Source organism: Entelurus aequoreus, linkage group LG01 (genome assembly GCF_033978785.1).
Source record: "Entelurus aequoreus isolate RoL-2023_Sb linkage group LG01, RoL_Eaeq_v1.1, whole genome shotgun sequence".
NCBI lineage: Eukaryota > Metazoa > Chordata > Actinopteri > Syngnathiformes > Syngnathidae > Entelurus > Entelurus aequoreus.
This window is the reverse complement of record NC_084731.1, coordinates 62,378,661-62,398,636: the sequence shown is the minus strand read 5'-3', so window position 1 is coordinate 62,398,636 and position 19,976 is coordinate 62,378,661. Positions and strand designations below refer to the sequence as shown.

Below are 19,976 nucleotides of genomic sequence, written 5' to 3'. Positions count from 1 at the left end.
GTTGCTTAGTAGCATTTAGTCCCCTTGTCCCCATGTGACCTGCCATGTTTGATGCCAGGAATGCAGTGTTTGTACATGCAGGTGTTGGATCCAGGTGTGTCCAAGGAAGACCTTGGATGCCCTTGGAGGAATAGTCTACACCAGGAGTCAAAGGTGTGTTCATTGAGGGCCACATCGCAGTTATGGCTGCCCTCAGAGGCCACTTGTAACAACATAATATATATCATTATGCCTATGCTTTTGAGTAGTCTATGTATACATATGTACATACATATATATATATATATATATATATATATATATATATATATATATATATATATATATATATATATATATATATATATATATATCTTATATATATATATATATATATATATATATATATATATATATATATATATATATATATATATACATACATATGTATATACTGTATGTATATACATACAGTATATACATATGTATGTATGTATATATATATATATACATATATATATATATATATATATACAAACCCCGTTTCCATATGAGTTGGGAAATTGTGTTTGATGTAATTATAAACGGAATACAATGATTTGCAAATCCTTTTCAACCCATATTCAATTGAATGCTCTACAAAGACAAGATATTTGATGTTCGAACTCATAAACTTTTTTTTTTTTTGCAAATAATAATTAACTTAGAATTTCATGGCTGCAACACGTGCCAAAGTAGTTGGGAAAGGGCATGTTCACCACTGTGTTACATGGCCTTTCTTTTAACAACACTCAGTAAACGTTTGGGAACTGAGGAGACACATTTTTTAAGCTTCTCAGGTGGAATTCTTTCCAATTCTTGCTTGATGTACAGCTTAAGTTGTTCAACAGTCCGGGGGTCTCCGTTGTGGTATTTTAGGCTTCATAATGCGCCACACATTTTTAATGGGAGACAGGTCTGGACTACAGGCAGGCCAGTCTAGTACCCGCACTCTTTTACTATGAAGCCACGTTGATGTAACAAGTGGCTTGGCATTGTCTTGCTGAAATAAGCAGGGGCGTCCATGGTAACGTTGCTTGGATGGCAACATATGTTGCTCCAAAACCTGTATGTATCTTTCAGCATTAATGGTGCTTTCACAGATGTGTAAGTTACCCATGTCTTGGGCACTAATACAGCCCCATACCATCACAGATGCTGGCTTTTCAACTTTGCGCCTATAACAATCTGGATGGTTCTTTTCCTCTTTGGTCCGGAGGACACGACGTCCACAGTTTCCAAAAACAATTTGAAATGTGGACTTGTCAGACCACAGAACACTTTTCCACTTTGTATCAGTCCATCTTAGATGAGCTCAGGCCCAGCGAAGCCGACGGCGTTTCTGGGTGTTGTTGATAAACGGTTTTCGCCTTGCATAGAAGAGTTTTAACTTGCACTTACAAATGTAGCAACCAACTGTAGTTACTGACAGTGGGTTTCTGAAGTGCTCCTGAGCCCATGTGGTGATATCCCTTACACACTGATGTCGCTTGTTGATGCAGTACAGCCTGAGGGATCGAAGGTCACAGGCTTAGCTGCTTATGTGCAGGGATTTCTCCAGATTCTCCGAACCCTTTGATGATATTACGGACCGTAGATGGTGAAATCCCTAAATTCCTTGCAATAGCTGGTTGAGAAAGTTTTTTCTTAAACTGTTCAACAATTTGCTCACGCATTTGTTGACAAAGTGGTGACCCTTGTAACGACCTGGTCGCATCGTGGTGCGTGGTTGTTCTCCCAGGGATGCAGACGGCTTCAGACACAGCGTGCAGGTAGGAAAATGATTTATTTAAGCAGATAAATCAGACAGGAACAACAAAAACGTGCTCATAGCACGGAAGACAAAAACAAAAGGACTAGCGTGGGAGCTAGCAAGCAAAAATAGCATAGCGTGAAATCTAGCAGGAATCGAAGTAGTCGTTAACTGTTGCATATAAGCAAATTAGCAAGCCAGACCGAGTGAGGCCAGCGCATAGACTAAATAGCCCTCTGATTAGCGCCCGGGCAACAAGTGCGCGTCCCGAACACTAACCAGAGGCAGGTGTGAGCAATCTGCAGTCATGGCAACAGAAACTAACAAAAACTCAATGTGCTGAAAACACATGTGACACTAAAAAGTAAACAAACTGTGATCCGAGCAGCGGATCCTAACAGTACCCCCCCATTAAAGGACAGATTCCAGATGTCCCTTGACAAAAAAAAAAACTAGAACCCAAAAAACAAGAAATAGTTCACGAGTCAAGGGCGGGCGGAGGGAGGACTTAGTGGTGGGTCGCCAAGCCACGTGTCCCCGAATCCACCGGGGAAGGGTCAGGTGGCAGCGGCAAATGGAACGCCGCTGCCGCTGGCGAGGCGGGCGACCACAGAAAGGCCACATTCGTGGCCGGCGAGAAGGTGGGCGTGAGTGGCGCCAGAAGTTCATTAACCGGAGAGTTCTCCGACAACGTCTTGGATGTCGCTGCAGTTTGCGCCACTGGCGTCCATTCACTGACCTCGAGAGCTGCATGCGGGCCCCTAATTTCCGCTTGCGCAGCCGGACCACTCGAGGTCGCTGAGACAACGATGAGGGCGAGGAAGGTGGCGGCGCCCTGGGAAGGCCCACCGAAGACGAGGAGAGAGCAGACGTCGCCGTGGAAGCGGTAGGCGTCGACGTCGCCGTGGAAGCAGGAGGAGTCGTTGTAGCCGTGGAAGCCGGAGCAGGAGGCGTCTTCGTCGTCGTTGCCGTCGCAGCCGGAGCCGGAGGCGGTGTCGTCGTCGTTGCCGTGGCAGCCGGAGCAGGAGGCGGCGTTGTCGTCGTTGCCGTGGCAGCCGAAGCAGGAGGCGGCGTCGTCGTCGTTGCCGTGGCAGCAGGAGTCGCTGTCGTTGCCGTGGCAGCAGGAGCCGGTGCTGGTGTGAGAACCAGTCTCGGAGGCAGTGCTGGTGTGAGAACCAGTCTCGGAGGCGGTGCTGGTGTGAGAACCAGTCTCGGAGGCGGTGCTGGTGTGAGAACCAGTCTTGGTGCCGGTGCTGGTGTGAGAACCAGTCTTGGTGCCGGTGCTGGTGTGAGAACCAGTCTTGGTGCCGGTGCAGGAACCTGTGGTGGAGTTTGACGTGGTGGAGCTGGTGCTAGCCCTAGACTTGGCGCTAACTTAGGTGCAGGTGGCCTAGCTGGCGGTTGCGGCTTAGCAGGCCGAAAAACCGGTGGTGGCGGCCGGGCAGGGGGTTGCGGCTTAGCAGGCCGAAAAACCGGTGGTGGCGGCCGGGCAGGAGGTTGTGGCTTAGCAGGCCGAAAAACCGGTGGTGGCGGCCGGGCAGGGGGTTGCGGCTTAGCAGGCCGAAAAACCGGTGGTGGCGGCCGGGCAGGGGGTTGCGGCTTATCACGCCGGAGGACTGGTGGCGGTGGCCGGGCAGTTGGTTGCGGCTTAGCACGCCGAAGGACTGGTGGCGGTGGCTGGGCAGGGGGTAGCGGCTTGGCTGAGCGCAGTTGTGCCACCCCACTAGCACAGCTCCCAGCACTAGCCACCCCTTCAAGAAGCGGATACCAGACGCGCTCCTTGCGGTTTGGAACCGTCTTCAAGGGTGGGTGGAGGGAGGTCAGGAGAGGGGTATACTCCTCCCCTTTAAAATGTCCAAAATGTCTATTCTCACCCCCCACTTGAGATTGGGTGGGAGCACAGGGGAAAAAAGTATGTGTAGTGGGCGGAGCAAATGTAAGTGGGGGCGGAACCAAAGTCACTGGAGGTAGAGCTTGAAAATCAGAAAGTGACTGGGACTGACTAGACTTACATGTAACAAAAATGTCCTGATAACGTCTTATCTTGGAATTAAAATCATTTAGAAGTGGCTGACAGAAAGAAGCTGAGGGTAGAAAAAAAAAATCCTGATCTATGACGTCATCAGAAGTGGGCGGAGTTACCTCATCAGGGGGCGCCAATGGAATGACGCCATTGTCGCTGCTGTCCAGGTGACTGACAGCCCAGTCGGAGAAATGTTTGGCGAAGTGATCAATTGGGTTGCCAAACATCTGAGGAGGGGAATCTTGGGCTGAATGTAGCTTGCTGTGTACCGGTGGAGGAGTCTGAGGGAGTGGCGCGTCTTGACAGCAAAGTGAAGACCTCTTGGGCGGCTTCCGTCTTCGCTGACGCGTCCGGTACCGCGGGGGTGTGGCGATGTCCTCGGGCCATACGGAGTTGAATGGGACCAACCTTCCCTTAGGACCCCAGATCAGGTCCTGGCGCTTCAAGGGGGAATAGCGAAGCGTCTCCGCCTCCATCGCTCGCAACACCATCCACGCACCTTCGTCCATCTCCTCCATCATGCTCGCTGCGAGAGAACTTTTTCTTGCTGGCTTGCTACTGTAACGACCTGGTCGCATCGTGGTGCGTGGTTGTTCTCCTAGGGATGCAGACGGCTTCGGACACAGCGTGCAGGTAGGAAAATGATTTATTTTAAGCAGATAAATCAGACAGGAACAACAAAAACGTGCTCATAGCACGGAAGACAAAAACAAAAGGACTAGCGTGGGAGCTAGCAAGCAAAAATAGCATAGCGTGAAAGCTAGCAGGAATCGAACTAGTCGTTAACTGTTGCATATAAGCAAATTAGCAAGCCAGACCGAGTGAGTCCAGCGCATAGACTAAATAGCCCTCTGATTAGCGCCCGGGCAACAGGTGCGCGTCCCGAACACTAACCAGAGGCAGGTGTGAGCAATCTGCAGTCATGGCAACAGAAACTAACAAAAACTCAAGGTGCTGAAAACACATGTGATACTAAAAAGTAAACAAACTGTGATCCGAGCAGCGTATCCTAACAACCCTCGCCCCATCCTTGTTTGTGAATGACTGAGCATTTCATGGAATCTACTTTCATAGCCAATCATGGCACCCACCTGTTCCCAATTAGCCGGTTCACCTGTGGGATGTTCCAAATAAGTGTTTGATGAGCATTCCTCAACTTTATCAGTATTTATTGCCACCTTTCCCAACTTTTTTGTCACGTGTTGCTGGCATCAAATTCTAAATCCATCCATCCATCCATCTTCTTCCGCTTATCTGAGGTCAGGTCGCGGGGGAAGCAGCCTAAGCAGGGAAGCCCAGACCTTCCTCTCCCCAGCCACTTCGTCCAGCTCCTCCCAGGGGATCCCGAGGCGTTCCCAGGCCAGCCGGGAGACATAGTCTTCCCAACGTGTCCTGGGTCTTCCCCGTGGCCTCCTACCGGTTGGACGTGCCCTAAACACCTCCCGAGGGAGGCATTCGGATGGCATCTTGTCCAGATGCCCGAACCACCTCATCTGGCTCCTCTCGATGTGGAGGAGCAGTGGCTTTACTTTGAGCTCCCCCCGGATGGCAGAGCTTCTCACCCTATCTCTAAGGGAGAGCCCCGCCACCCGGCGGAGGAAACTCATTTCGGCCGCCTGTACCCATGATCTTGTCCTTTCGGTCATAACCCAAAGCTCATGACCATAGGTGAGGATGGGAACGTAGATCGACCGGTAAATTGAGAGCTTTGCCTTCCGGCTCAGCTCCTTCTTCACCACAACGGACCGATTCAGCGTTTGCATTACTGAAGACGCGGCACCGATCCGCCTTTCGATCTCACGATCCACTTTTCCCTCACTTGAACTCCTCCACTTGGGGCAGGGTCTCCTCCCCAACCCGGAGATGGCACTCCACCCTTTTCCTGGCGAGAACCATGGACTCGGACTTGGAGATGCCGAGTCTCATCCCAGTCGCTTCACACTCGGCTGCGAACCGATCCAGCGAGAGCTGAAGATCCTGGCCAGATGAAGCCATCAGGACCACATCATCTGCAAAAAGGAGAGACCTAATCCTGCAGCCACCAAACCAGATCCCCTCAACGCCTTGACTGCACCTAGAAATTATGTCCATAAAAGTTATGAACAGAATCGGTGACAAAGGGCAGCCTTGGCAGAGTCCAACCCTCACTGGAAACGTGTCCGACTTACTGCCGGCAATGCGGACCAAGCTCTGACACTGATCGTACAGGGAGCGGACCGCCACAATCAGACAGTCCGATACCCCATACTCTCTGAGCACTCCCCACAGAACCTCCCGAGGGACACGGTCGAATGCCTTCTCCAAGTCCAGAAAGCACATGTAGACTGGTTGGGCAAACTCCCTTGCACCCTCAAGGACTCTGCCGAGAGTATAGAGCTGGTCCACCATTCCACGACCAGGACGAAAACCACACTGTTCCTCCTGAATCCGAGGTTCGACTATCCGGCGTAGCCTCCTCTCCAGTACACCTGAATAAACCTAGACCTTACCGGGAAGGCTGAGGAGTGTGATCCCACGATAGTTGGAACACACCCTCCGGTTCCCCTTCTTAAAAAGAGGAACCACCACCCCGGTCTGCCAATCCAGAGGTACCACCCCCGATTTCCACGCGATGCTGCAGAGTCTTGTCAACCAAGACAGCCCCACAGCATCCAGAGCCTTAAGGAACTCCGGGCGGATCTCATCCACCCACGGGGCCTTGCCACCGAGGAGTTTTTTAAGTACCTCAGCAACCTCAGCCCCAGAAATAGGAGAGCCCACCACAGATTCCCCAGGAGCTGTTTCCTCATAGGAAGACGTGTCGGTGGGATTGAGGAGGTCTTCGAAGTATTCCCTCCACCGATCCACAACATCCGCAGTCGAGGTCAGCAGAACACCATCCGCACCATACACGGTGTTGACAGTGCACTGCTTCCCCTTCCTGAGGCGGCGGATGGTGGTCCAGAATCGCTTCGAAGCCGTCCGGAAGTCGTTTTCCATGGCCTCGCCGAACTCCTCCCATGTCCGAGTTTTTGCCTCCGCGACCGCTGAAGCGGCACACCGCTTGGCCTGTCGGTACGTGTCCGCTACCTCCGGAGTCCTATGAGCCAAAACAACCCGATAGGACTCCTTCTTCAGCTTGACGGCATCCCTCACCGCCGGTGTCCACCAACGGGTCCTAGGATTACCGCCACGACAGGCACCAACTACCTTGCGGCCACAGCTCCAATCAGCCGCCTCGACAATAGAGGCGCGGAACATGGTCCACTCGGACTCAATGTCCAGCACCTCCCTCGTGACATGTTCAAAGTTCTTCCGGAGGTGGGAATTGAAACTCTTTCTGACAGGAGACTCTGCCAGACGTTCCCAGCAAACCCTCACAATGCGTTTGGGCCTGCCAGGTCTGTCCGGCATCCTCCCCCACCATCGCTGCCAACTCACCACCAGGTGGTGATCAGTAGAAAGCTCCGCCCCTCTCTTCACCCGAGTGTCCAAAACATGAGGCCGCAAATCCGATGACACAACTACAAAGTCGATCATGGAACCGCGGCCTAGGGTGTCCTGGTGCCAAGTGCACATATGGACACCCTTATGCTTGAACATGGTGTTCGTTATGGACAATCTGTGACGAGCACAAAAGTCCAATAACAAAACACCACTCGGGTTCAGATCCGGGAGGCCATTCTTCCCAATCACGCCTCTCCAGGTTTCACTGTCGTTGCCAACATGAGCGTTGAAGTCCTCCAGTAGAACGAGGGAATCACCCGGGGGAGCACTTTCCAGTACTCCCTCGAGTGTATCCAAAAAGGGTGGGTACTCTGAACTGTTGTTTGGTGCGTAAGCACAAACAACAGTCAGGACCCATCCACCCACCCGAAAGCGGAGGGAGGCTACTCTCTCGTCCACCGGGTTGAACTCCAACGTGCAGGCTTTGAGCCGGGGGGCAATAAGAATTGCTACCCCAGCTCGTCGCCTCTCACTGCGTGCAACGCCAGTGTGGAAGAGAGTCCATCCCCTCTCAAAAGAACTAGTTCCAGAGCCCTTGCTGTGCGTCGAGGTGAGTCCGACTATATCCAGCCGGAACTTCTTTACCTCACGCACAAGCTCAGGCTCCTTTCCCCCCAGCGAGGTGACGTTGCACGTCCCAAGAGCTAGCTTATGTAGCCGAGGATCGGACCGCCAAGTGCCCTGCCTTCGGCTGCCGCCCAGCTCACAATGCACCCGACCTCTATGGCCCCTCCCATGAGTGGTGAGCCCATTGGAGGGGGGACCCATGTTGTCTCTTCGGGCTGTGCCCGGCCGGGCCCCATGGGGACAGGCCCGGCCACCAGGCGCTCGCCATCGTGCCCCAACTCCGGGCCTGGCTCCAGAGGGGGGCCCGGTGACCCGCGTCCGGGCGAGGGAAATCTGAATCCTTGTTGTTTCATTCCCATAGAAGTCTTCGAATTCAAATTCTTAAGTTAATGATTATTTGCACCAAAAAAAAATGTTTATCAGTTTGAACATCAAATATGTTGTCTTTGTAGCATATTCAACTGAATATGGGTTGAAAATGATTTGCAAATCATTGTATTCCGTTTATATTTACATCTAACACAATTTCCCAACTCATATGGAAAAGGGGTTTGTATATACTGTGTATATATATATATATATATATATATATATATATATATATATATATATATATATATATATATATATATATATATATATATATATATATATATATATATACATCATACTTGCCAACCTTGAGACCTCCAAAGGAGGAGTATATTTATAGCTAGGGTTCACTGAAATTCAAGTATTTCTTATATATATATATATATATATATAAAAGAAATACTTGACTTTCAGTGATTTCTAGCTATATATATATATATATATATATATATATATATATATATATATATATATATATATATATATATATATATATATATATATATATATATATACATATATGTATTTTATTATATATATATATATATATATATATATATATATATATATATATATATATATATATATATATATATATATATATATATATATATATATATACGTATAAATAAAATAAATACTTGAATTTCATCCATCAATCTATCCATCTTCTTCCGCTTATCCGAGGTCGGGTCGCGGGGGCAGCAGCCTAAGCAGGGAAGCCCAGACTTTCCTCTCCCCAGCCACTTCGTCCAGCTCTTCCCGAGGGATCCCGAGGCGTTCCCATGCCAGCTGGGAGACATAGTCTTCCCAAGGTGTCCTGGGTCTTCCTTGTGGCCTCCTACCGGTCGGACGTGCCCTAAACACCTCCCTAGGGAGGCGTTCGGGTGGCATCCTGACCAGATGCCCGAACCACCCCATCGGGCTCCTCTCGATGTGGAGGAGCTGCGGCTCTTCTTCTTCTTTTTTTGTTTCTTCTTCTCTTTCTTCTTCTCCTTCTTCTTCTTCTTGTTAGCTCTTGCTACAAACTAATGCTAGGGAGTAGGATTAAATGTTTTGCTCAAAACTTTTTAACCTTTTTGACCTCGGGGCCCAACTTTTCCACTACATAGTGGCACGGGGGCCCACTCAAATATTAACACTGAATTGGTTATATTACTCTTGATTTGAATCCTACAGTTTATAAACCTTGTCACATTGCCTGAAAGCATGCGTTCATCACAAAGATTACCATCAAGGCTCTGGTCAGACTGATCACAAAAGTAAATACTCATCTATTATACTGCAAAAAACTGATGAAAAATAACTGCGCATACAATTATGCACTAATAACCAGGGTGTAACCCGCCTTCCGCCCGAATGCAGCTGGGATAGGCTCCAGCGACCCCGAATGGGACAAGCGGTATAAAATGGATGGATAATATGAATGTCAATAAAATAAAAGTGCAAATAAAAACACAGCTTCGCCACTTTAGTCATAATTTTTGCCTTTAAGAGATTCCTCTATGACTTTAGCTCCAGACTTCTTCCGTTTGTTTAATGTTGTCATAGAGAAGTTTCTTCAGCGTGAAAATTATGACTAAAGTGTCAGCAGGCTTGGTCAAAAGGATAGGACTCAGGTGCAGAGTAGGAAATACTTCGACAGGCTTTTATTTTGACAGCTTCCTTTCACCTCCAGAGTCAGGGTAATACAATATCTATATTAAAAAAACTAGTCGGCGAAAAAGGTTCCAAAAAATAGGAACAACCGAAAATCACTCCGAAAGGAGAAAAACACAAAAACAACGACAAACTATAATTGGCGCCGTATATGCTATAATATTTATTAACACAAAAACGATCCAACAGGAGGAAGAAACAATGGCTATGAAAAATTCTACACTTATCTAATCTAATAAAGTTTAACACAAAATGTCACTCAAAAATTTGAGGAAAGAATGAACCGTGAGAAAAAACTGATAACTCACCACTTCGGCTGAATAAATTAAATAACAAAAAAATCACTCTGGTGAGGAGGAAAAAAGGAAAACTCAAAATAGCAACGAAGGAATTCAGGATCAAGGAATATAAACACAAGACAAGGCAAGGCATGAACATGGAAGCTAGAGAGGCACGAATACACGAGACAATCTGGCACAGAACAAGGGGAGGCGTGGGCTTATAAGACACATGAGGGTAATGGGAAACAGGTGGAAACAATCAGGCGTCAGAGATGACATCAGACTGATGACACAAAAGGAAGGGCAAGTGATCTGACACGAGAGGAGTTACTTTTCAAAGTAAAACATGCAATTCACAAGACAGAAGAAACCAAGACAAGACATCCCTCACCGCGGTGTGACATAAAGTGGTGAATCTGTATTTTCATTTTTACTTTAATTTCATTGACAGTTTAATTAAGAAACATACGTATTGTTAATTAAGCTTATTCATTTTAGAACAAAAACATGCACCTCGGGATAGGTTGATTGGCAACACTAAATGGGCCCTAGTGTGTGAATGTTGTCTGTCTATCTGTGTTGGCCCTGCGATGAGGTGGCGACTTGTCCAGGGTGTACCCTGCCTTCCGCCCGAATGCAGCTGAGGTAGGCTCCAGCACCCCCCGCGACCCCAAAAGGGACAACGGTAGAAAATGGACGGATGGATGATTATTATTCAATATGATACAAATCAAGAGTAAGATGAAGTGAAAGTTGGGTGTTAATAGTTAGGTGGGTCCCGGCACCTCCTGTAGTGGAAAAGTTGGGCCCCAAGGTAAAAAAAAAAAAAAAGGGTTAAGAAGGCCTGGCTTCGAGCAAGATGATGAGTTGTTATCTCCAGACAAAGTCTAAAATGTCGTCTGGCACTCAGACTCATGAAAAGTGTCGATGATCATCAAAGGAGCAAAGTGCTTCCAGATAAGACTCGCACGCGCACACGTCCTGCGTTATTTAACCTGGCGCTCCACGTGCTGCCTGTCTGGGATGGTCCGCAGTCCTGCCCTCTGATTGGACACAGCGTCCACCGCTCTGCCCTCTGATTGGACACACCTCCTCCATCATCTCATCCAGCCGGGGCGGGGCCTGGAGCTGGCCCCGCGTCACGACCTGCCCCCCGGCTTTATCTCGGCGGCTTCTAGGAGCATGTCGCCGGGGTATAAAAGGAGCCTGAGAGGCAGATGAGCACCGGAGTCCGGCGGGCGCCCATGATCTCGGTGAGGAGGATGCTGCAGCGAGCCTGGAGAGGGTCTGTCCGGAGCGCCTCCCCCCTGCCCAAGTGCGCGGAGAGGTGGGCTGAGGGCGAAAGCACCGCGCTGAAGACGCTGGACGACATGCCAGGACCGTCGCTGCTCGGCTCCTTTTGGGAATTGTTCCCGCGCCGGGGGCTGACAAGGATGCACCAGCTACAGGTGGGACCGAGTTCCGAGTCACACTTCAAAGTCACTTGCTGAACACGGCTCACTTTTTAGGAACATGTTACATTTATACTGTTACATTTGTATCGAAGAGAAGGAAATATTGGACATAGTAAAAAACTGTAAAAATAAACAATCAACAGATTTGAATGATATTGACATGTCATTGGTCAAACTGGTCATTGAGGGGATTTCTAAGCCACTTATGCAATTTATCGTTTCAAACCGGTTCATTTCCAAATCAAATGAAAATAGCAAAGGTCATTCCACTGTATAAAAATGGGAGCAAACACCTCTTCACAAACTACAGACCTGTCTCACTACTGCCTCAATTTTCAAAAATATTGGAGAAACTATTTAATAGCAGATTAGATTCATTCCTGGAAAAATATAATGTACTCTCAGAGAGTCAATATGGTTTTAGAACTAAAAGATCAACTTCTCTGCAGGCATTGATGGAGTCCATTGAAAGAATCACAGACGCAATTGATAATCATCAATATGCAATTGGCATCTTCATTGACCTCCGAAAAGCTTTTGACATTATCAATCACAATATATTAATTAATAAACTGGAGAAAATTGGTATAAGAGGTATGGCAATAGACTGGATAAAAAGCTATTTGGACAGACGGAAACAGTTTGTGAAGCTGGGAAACCATAGCTCACATTGCTTGGACATTGCTTGTGGAGTCCCCCAGGGGTCAGTATTGGGACCAAAACTTTTTATACTGTACATAAATGATATTTGCCAAGTATCCAAGTTGCTGTCTATGGTACTTTTCGCAGATGACACTAATGTATTTTGCTCTGGTGATGATCTAGATACATTACAAAAGAACATAAATGAAGAGTTGTATAAACTGAAATTATGGTTTGACTGGAACAAATTATATTTGAATGTGAGCAAGACCAAGTTTATGTTCTTTGGCAGGTTCAGGTTAAACACACAGTTAAATATAGAAATTGATGGGGTGGCTATTGAACAAGTGCACAAAATCAAATTCCTTGGTGTAACAATTGACGACAAGCTCAGCTGGAAAGCACATATTACACATGTAAAATACAAAGTAGCAAGAAGTATAGCAGTAATAAACAAAGCAAAGCAGGTTCTGGATCATAAGTCACTCCACACTCTCTACTGTTCTTTAGTCTTGCCATACTTAAACTACTGTACTGAAGTCTGGGGTAACAATTACAAAAGTTTGTTACAGTCACTAATCATTTTACAAAAAAGAGCAGTAAGGACCATTCACAAGGAACACACCAATTCACTATTTCTACAGTCTAAATTATTAAAATTCACCGACATTGTCTCATATCAAACAGCAATAACTATGTACAGGGCTAGGAACCATTTGTTACCACTGAACATTCAAAACATGTTTAGTGAACGTGAGGGGGGGCATAGTTTGAGGAGAGAACTCAATTTTAAAATTCAGATGAGAAATTCCACCATGAAAAGTTTTCGCATTTCCATCACAGGTGTCAAGTTGTGGAACAATCTGAGCGACGTACATAAGCAAAGTCCAAGCATCAATGTTTTTAAAAGAATGTACAAAAATATATTGGTCACAGGATATAGTGAACTGCACTAAGAGTCAGTAGGTTTGAATGTGTATGTGTATGTATACTATGTATACACGCTGTTGTGTCACATTCATAGTTACTTGTTAAATGTGTGTTGTAGATATATATATATATATATGTACATACTTATATATGTATATGTATTTATATGACATAACATTTTTATATACTATTATTATTATTATTAGTAAACATACAGTAAGTAATAAGAGGGGTGGGAGTACATAATTTTTTACTTCTTGTCACTCCTTTTCGGATACGTTTACATTAATGTTTATTTTCATTTCTTGTTTCTTTTGCTTTTTTTATTATTACTATTATTATTATTATTATTATTATTATTGTTTTTGTTATTCATTCTTGAATGGCTTTTTTGTTGTTTTTTTCTAAATTTGTTGTTTTTGTTTTGTCTACATATTCGAAATAAACATGAATGAAAAAATGAAATGAAAATATTGTCACAATTGTATTGTTACATTTATAGTGTTACAATTATATGGTTACATTGATATTTTTACATTTATATTGTCACAATTGTATTGTTACATTTATATTGTTACAATTATATTGTTACGTTTATTTTGTTACGTTTATATTGTTACATTTATATTGTTACGTTTATGTTGTTACATTTATATTGTTATGTTTATGTTGTTACATTTGTATTGTTACATTTATATTGTTGTGTGTATATTGTTACAATTATATTGTTACAATTTTATGGTTACAATTATATTGTTACGTTTATATTGTTATATTTATATCGTTACCTTTATATTGTTACGTTTATATTGTTACGTTAATATTGTCACTTTTATATTGTTCCGTTTATATCGTTACATTTATATTGTTACAATTATATTGTTACATTTATATTGTTGTGTGTATATTGTTGCAATTATATTGTTACAATTTTATGGTTACAATTATATTGTTACCTTTATATTGTTACGTTTATATTGTTACGTTAATATTGTCACTTTTATATTGTTACGTTTATATCGTTATATTTATATTTTTTCTTACGTTTATATTTTTACATTTATAGTGTTACATTTATATTGTTACATTTGTATTGTTACAATTATATTGTTACATTTATATTGTTACATTTATATTATTACTTTCATATCGTTACATTTATATTGTTACATTTATATCATTACATTTATATGGTTATGTGTATATTGTTACGTTGATATTGTTACATTTATGTTGTAACGTTGATATTGTTGTTTATATTGTTACGTTTATATAGTTCCCTTTATATTGTTACATTAATATTGTTACATTTATATTGTTACATTTATATTGTTACATTTACACTGTTACGTTCATAGCGTTACGTTTATATAGTTACGTTTATATTGTTACATATATATTGTTACATGTATATTGTTACGTTTATATTGTTACATTTATATTGAGATCGGTAGGTTGGAGTTCAAATCCCAGCCGAGTCATACCAAAGACTATAAAAATGGGACCCATTACCTCACTGCTTGGCACTCAGCATCAAGGGTTGGAGTTGGGGGTTAAATCACCAAAATGATTCCCGGGCGCGGCGCCGCTGCTGCCCACTGCTCCCCAAGGGGATGGGTCAAATGCAGAGGACAAATTTCACCACATCTAGTGTGTGTGTGACAATCATTGGTACTTTAATCTTTAATCTTAAAATTGTTACATTTATATTGTTGTGTATATATTGTTACAATTATATTGTTACAATTTCATGGTTACAATTATATTGTTACGTTTGTATTGTTACATTTATATCGTTACCTTTATATTGTTACGTTTATATTGTTACGTTAATATTGTCAATTTTATATTGTTACGTTTATATCGTTACATTTATATTTTTTCTTACGTTTATATTTTTACATTTATAGTGTTACATTTATATTATTACGTTTATATCGTTACAATTATATTGTTACATTTATATTGTTACATTTATATTGTTACTTTCATATTGTTACATTTATATTGTTACATTTATATCATTACATTTATATCGTTACGTGTATATTGTTACGTTTATACTGTTACATTTATGTTGTAAAGTTGATATTGTTGTTTATATTGTTACGTTTATATAGTTCTCTTTATATTGTTACATTAATATTGTTACATTTATATTGTTACATTTATATTGCTACATTTATACTGTTACGTTCATACCGTTACGTTTATATTGTTACATTTATATTGTTACATATATATCGTTACACATATATTGTTATGTTTATATTGTTACGTTTATATTGTTATATTTATATTGTTACATTGATTTTGTTATATTTATATTGTAACATTTATATTGTTACATGTTTTGCTACGTTTGTATTGCTACGTTTATATCGTTACAATTATATTGTTACAGTTACATTGTTATGTTTGTATTGTTACATTTATATCGCTACATTAATATTGTTAGGTTTTATACTGTTACGTTTATATTGTTACATCTATATTACATTTATATTGTTACATTTGTGTTGCATCACACGTCATAAGGAACACCTGCTGTGTTATTATCGTATTGTGTTCAGGATCTGTGCCTGTTTCTTCCAAGTAACACTTATTCTGCACAATGTTTTAAAGTTGTCTTTGAACTTCTAAAATTGTTTTAAGTCTATGAAGGCTTTTTTTCTATTTTTTTAGGAAACAAAATGCTTTTGCGATAGACTGTGGTCTGTTCCTGTCAAAATAAAAGCCCCAACCTGTCAATGAAAAGTCTTTCATGAACACACAGCCCAAGAAAAAGCTAACGTGTGTAGAGAATGCTAACATGTAGGGCTGGGCAATATGGCCTTTTATTAATATCTCGATATTTTTAGGCCATGTCACGATACACGATATATATCTCCATATTTTGCCTTCTCCTTGAATGAACACTTGATGCATATAATCGCAGCAGTGTGATGATTCTATGTGTCTACATTAAAACATTCTTCTTCATGCTGCATTAATATATGCTCATTTTAAACTTTCATGCAGAGAGGGAAATCACAACTAAGTCAATTGACCAAAACTGTATTTATTAACCAGTTATTAAGCAGTGGCACAAACATTCATGTCATTCCAAAACAGAAAGTGCAAGATTGTCAGAGACATTTTAAAACAAGCTATTAGTGCACTTTTGTGCATGATGTCACTAAGATGACATATCAAAACAACACTAAATTAAAGTCCACTTTTTGTACAGAACACCACTACAATAGTTTAAAACAAATAAAGTGCACTTTTGGGCATGATGTCACACAAGATATTTCACTAAGTGTCAAATAAAAATGAGCTGCATAATAGGAAATCAAATAGTGTATGTCCTTCGCTATGTGGTAGGTTCCTGCGGACGTTATCTCCTTCTGTTGTTGACTATTTGTTTCATACGGTGTTGATGTGGAAATGGTTGCCTCAGCATTTTGTAGGTGTGGCATCGGCAGGAGATGTTGACATGCGGAGTTTCAAGCACTCCTCATTCTCTAGCGGGTGACTTTTCAAATGATGCTACATATTAGCAGTGGTGCTACTTTTTGTAGCAACACTTTTGCCGCATACTTGACATATTTCTGTTGTCTGTTCAACATCTTCCCGCTTGAAGCCAAACCACCGCCAGACGATGGACCCCCTGCTGTTTTTCTTGGGAATTAATTATTCCTTTATTTGTTACCAGATTCGCACCTTCTCTCTCTCGTATTACCACTTGCACCGCTCCGCTTGCACTTGCCACAGCTAACGTTACCCATGCCGCTACCTCTCTGCTCGGCGAGGGCGTATGACGTTGCACGCGCGACAGTATGTGATATATGTAAGAAGGTGCGCTTGTTTTATGTCTCTGTGAGAAGCAGAGACAAGAAAGAGTGGGAAATGCCTGTAGTGTAATGCCCGCAGCTAAAAGCAACTGCGTGAGAACGTGTACTCGAATATCACGATATAGTCGTTTTCTATATCGCACAGAGACAAACCCGCGATATATCGAGTATATTCCATATATCGCCCAGCCCTACTAACGTGTATACAGTGGTGTAGAGGATGCTAACTTGTGTAGAGGATGCTAGCGTGTGTGGAGTGGTGTAGAGGATGCTAACGTGTGTAGAGGATGCTAACTTGTGTAGAGGATGCTAACATGTGTAGAGGATGCTAACTTGTGTAGAGGATGCTAACTTGTGTAGAGGATGCTAATGTGTGTAGAGGATGCTAACATGTGTAGAGGATGCTAACTTGTGTAGAGGATGCTAATGTGTGTAGCGGATGCTAATGTGTGTGGAGTGGTGTAGAGGATGCTAACTTGTGTAGAGGATGCTAATGTGTGTAGAGGATGCTAACTTGTGTAGAGGATGCTAACTTGTGTAGAGGATGCTAACGTGTGTAGAGGATGCTAACTTGTGTAGAGGATGCTAACGTGTGTAGAGGATGCTAACTCTCTCATAGGATGCTCATGTGTGTAGAGGATGCTAACATGTGTAGAGGATGCTAACTTGTGTAGAGGATGCTAATGTGTGTAGCGGATGCTAATGTGTGTGGAGTGGTGTAGAGGATGCTAATGTGTGTAGAGGATGCTAATGTGTGTAGAGGATGCTAACGTGTGTAGAGGATGCTAACGTGTAGAGGATGCTAACTTGTGTAGAGGATGCTAACGTGTGTAGAGGATGCTAACTTGTGTAGAGGATGCTAACGTGTGTAGAGGATGCTAACGTGTGTAGAGGATGCTAACTTGTGTAGAGGATGCTAACGTGTGTAGAGGATGCTAATGTGTGTAGAGGATGCTAACTTGTGTAGAGGAAGCTAACGTGTGTAGAGGATGCTAACTCTCTCATTGGATGCTAACGTGTGTAGAGGATGCTAACATGTGTAGAGGATGCTAACTTGTGTAGAGGATGCTAATGTGTGTAGAGGATGCTAACTTGTGTAGAGGATGCTAGCGTGTGTGGAGTGGTGTAGAAGATGCTAACGTGAGTAGAGGATGCTAACTTGTGTAGAGGATGCTAACTTGTGTAGAGGATGCTAGCGTGCGTGGAGTGGTGTAGAGGATGCTAACGTGTGTAGAGGATGCTAACTTGTGTAGAGGATGCTAACGTGTGTAGAGGATGCTAACTTGTGTAGAGGATGCTAACGTGTGCAGAGGATGCTAACGTGTAGAGTGGTGTAGAGGATGCTAATGTGTGTAGAGGATGCTAACGTGTGGAGTGGTGTAGAGGATGCTAATGTGTGTAGAGGATGCTAACGTGTGTAGAGGATGCTAACGTGTGGAGTGGTGTAGAGGATGCTAATGTGTGTAGAGGATGCCAACGTGTGTAGAGGATGCTAACGTGTGTCGAGAATGCTAACGTGTAGAGTGGTGTAGAGGATGCTAATGTATGTAGAGGATGCTAACGTGTGGAGTGGTGTAGAGGATGCTAATGTGTGTAGAGGATGCCAACATGTGTAGAGGATGCTAACGTGTGGAGTGGTGTAGAGGATGCTAATGTGTGTAGAGGATGCTAACGTGTGTAGCGGATGCTAACGTGTGTGGAGTGGTGTAGAGGATGCTAACTTGTGTAGCGGATGCTAACGTGTGTGGAGTGGTGTAGAGGATGCTAACTTGTGTAGAGGATGCTAATGTGTGTAGCGGATGCTAATGTGTGTAGAGGATGCTAATGTGTGTAGAGGATGCTAACATGTGTGGAGTGGTGTAGAGGATGCTAACGTGTGGAGTGGTGTAGAGGATGCTAATGTGTGTAGAGGATGCTAACGTGTGTAGTGGATGCTAACGTGTGTGGAGTGGTGTAGAGGATGCTAACTTGTGTAGCGGATGCTAACGTGTGTGGAGTGGTGTAGAGGATGCTAACTTGTGTAGAGGATGCTAATGTGTGTAGCGGATGCTAATGTGTGTAGAGGATGCTAATGTGTGTAGAGGATGCTAACATGTGTGGAGTGGTGTAGAGGATGCTAACTTGTGTAGAGGATGCTAACATGTGTGGAGTGGTGTAGAGGATGCTAACTTGTGTAGAGGATGCTAACGTGTGTAGCGGATGCTAACGTGTGTGGAGTGGTGTAGAGGATGCTAACGTGTGTAGAGGATGCTAATATGTGTGGAGCGGTGTAGAGGATGCAAATCGAGCAATTTCCCAAAGGCTTTCAAAACTGCAGTCATTAAACCTTTTCTAAAAAAGCGGAGCCTAGATGCCTCTGTTATCAACAACTACAGACCAATTTCAAATCTACCATTCATAAGTAAAATAATTGAGAAAGTTGTCCTCCAACAACTAAATCACTTCTTTGGTTCCACTGGCTGCCACAACAACTTCCAGTCAGGATTTTGACCTCTTCATAGCACAGAGACGGCCCTTCTTAAAGTTATAAATGACATCCGTCTAAACACAGACTTCAAAACTTCAGTATTAATGCTTTTGGACCTCAGTGCTGCATTTGACACTGTCGACCACTCAATACTTTTGGACAGGTTGGAAAACTGGGTGGGGATCTCAGGCACAGTTTTAAGCTGGTTCAAGTCATATCTACAAGATAGGAACTATTTTGTTTCCATTGGTGACTTTGTATCAGAACCAACCAACGTAACGTGTGGAGTCCCCCAAGGTTCAATCTTGGGGCCGACTTTATTTAACATCTATATGCTCCCACTAGGACAAATCATGCAAAATAATAACATTGACCATCATTGCTATGCCGATGACACCCAAATCTATGTAGCGCTATCACCAAATGACTTCTGTGCCAGTGCATTGAGCAAGTCAAACACTGGATGTGCCAACATTTCCTACAACTAA

At 43.4% G+C, this 19,976-nt stretch overlaps 1 protein-coding gene across 1 annotated transcript in view; it reads left to right on the top strand.

Moving 5' to 3' along the window:
• Positions 1–11,349: 11,349 nt before the first annotated feature.
• LOC133655551 (25-hydroxyvitamin D-1 alpha hydroxylase, mitochondrial) overlaps positions 11,350–19,976 on the top strand; it is a 44,257-nt gene continuing 35,630 nt past the window's right edge. Inside the window, exon 1 of the mRNA XM_062055804.1 lies at positions 11,350–11,607. Coding sequence (XP_061911788.1) covers positions 11,377–11,607 — 231 coding nt within the window. The 5' untranslated portion in view covers positions 11,350–11,376. The remainder of the gene's footprint in view (positions 11,608–19,976) is intronic.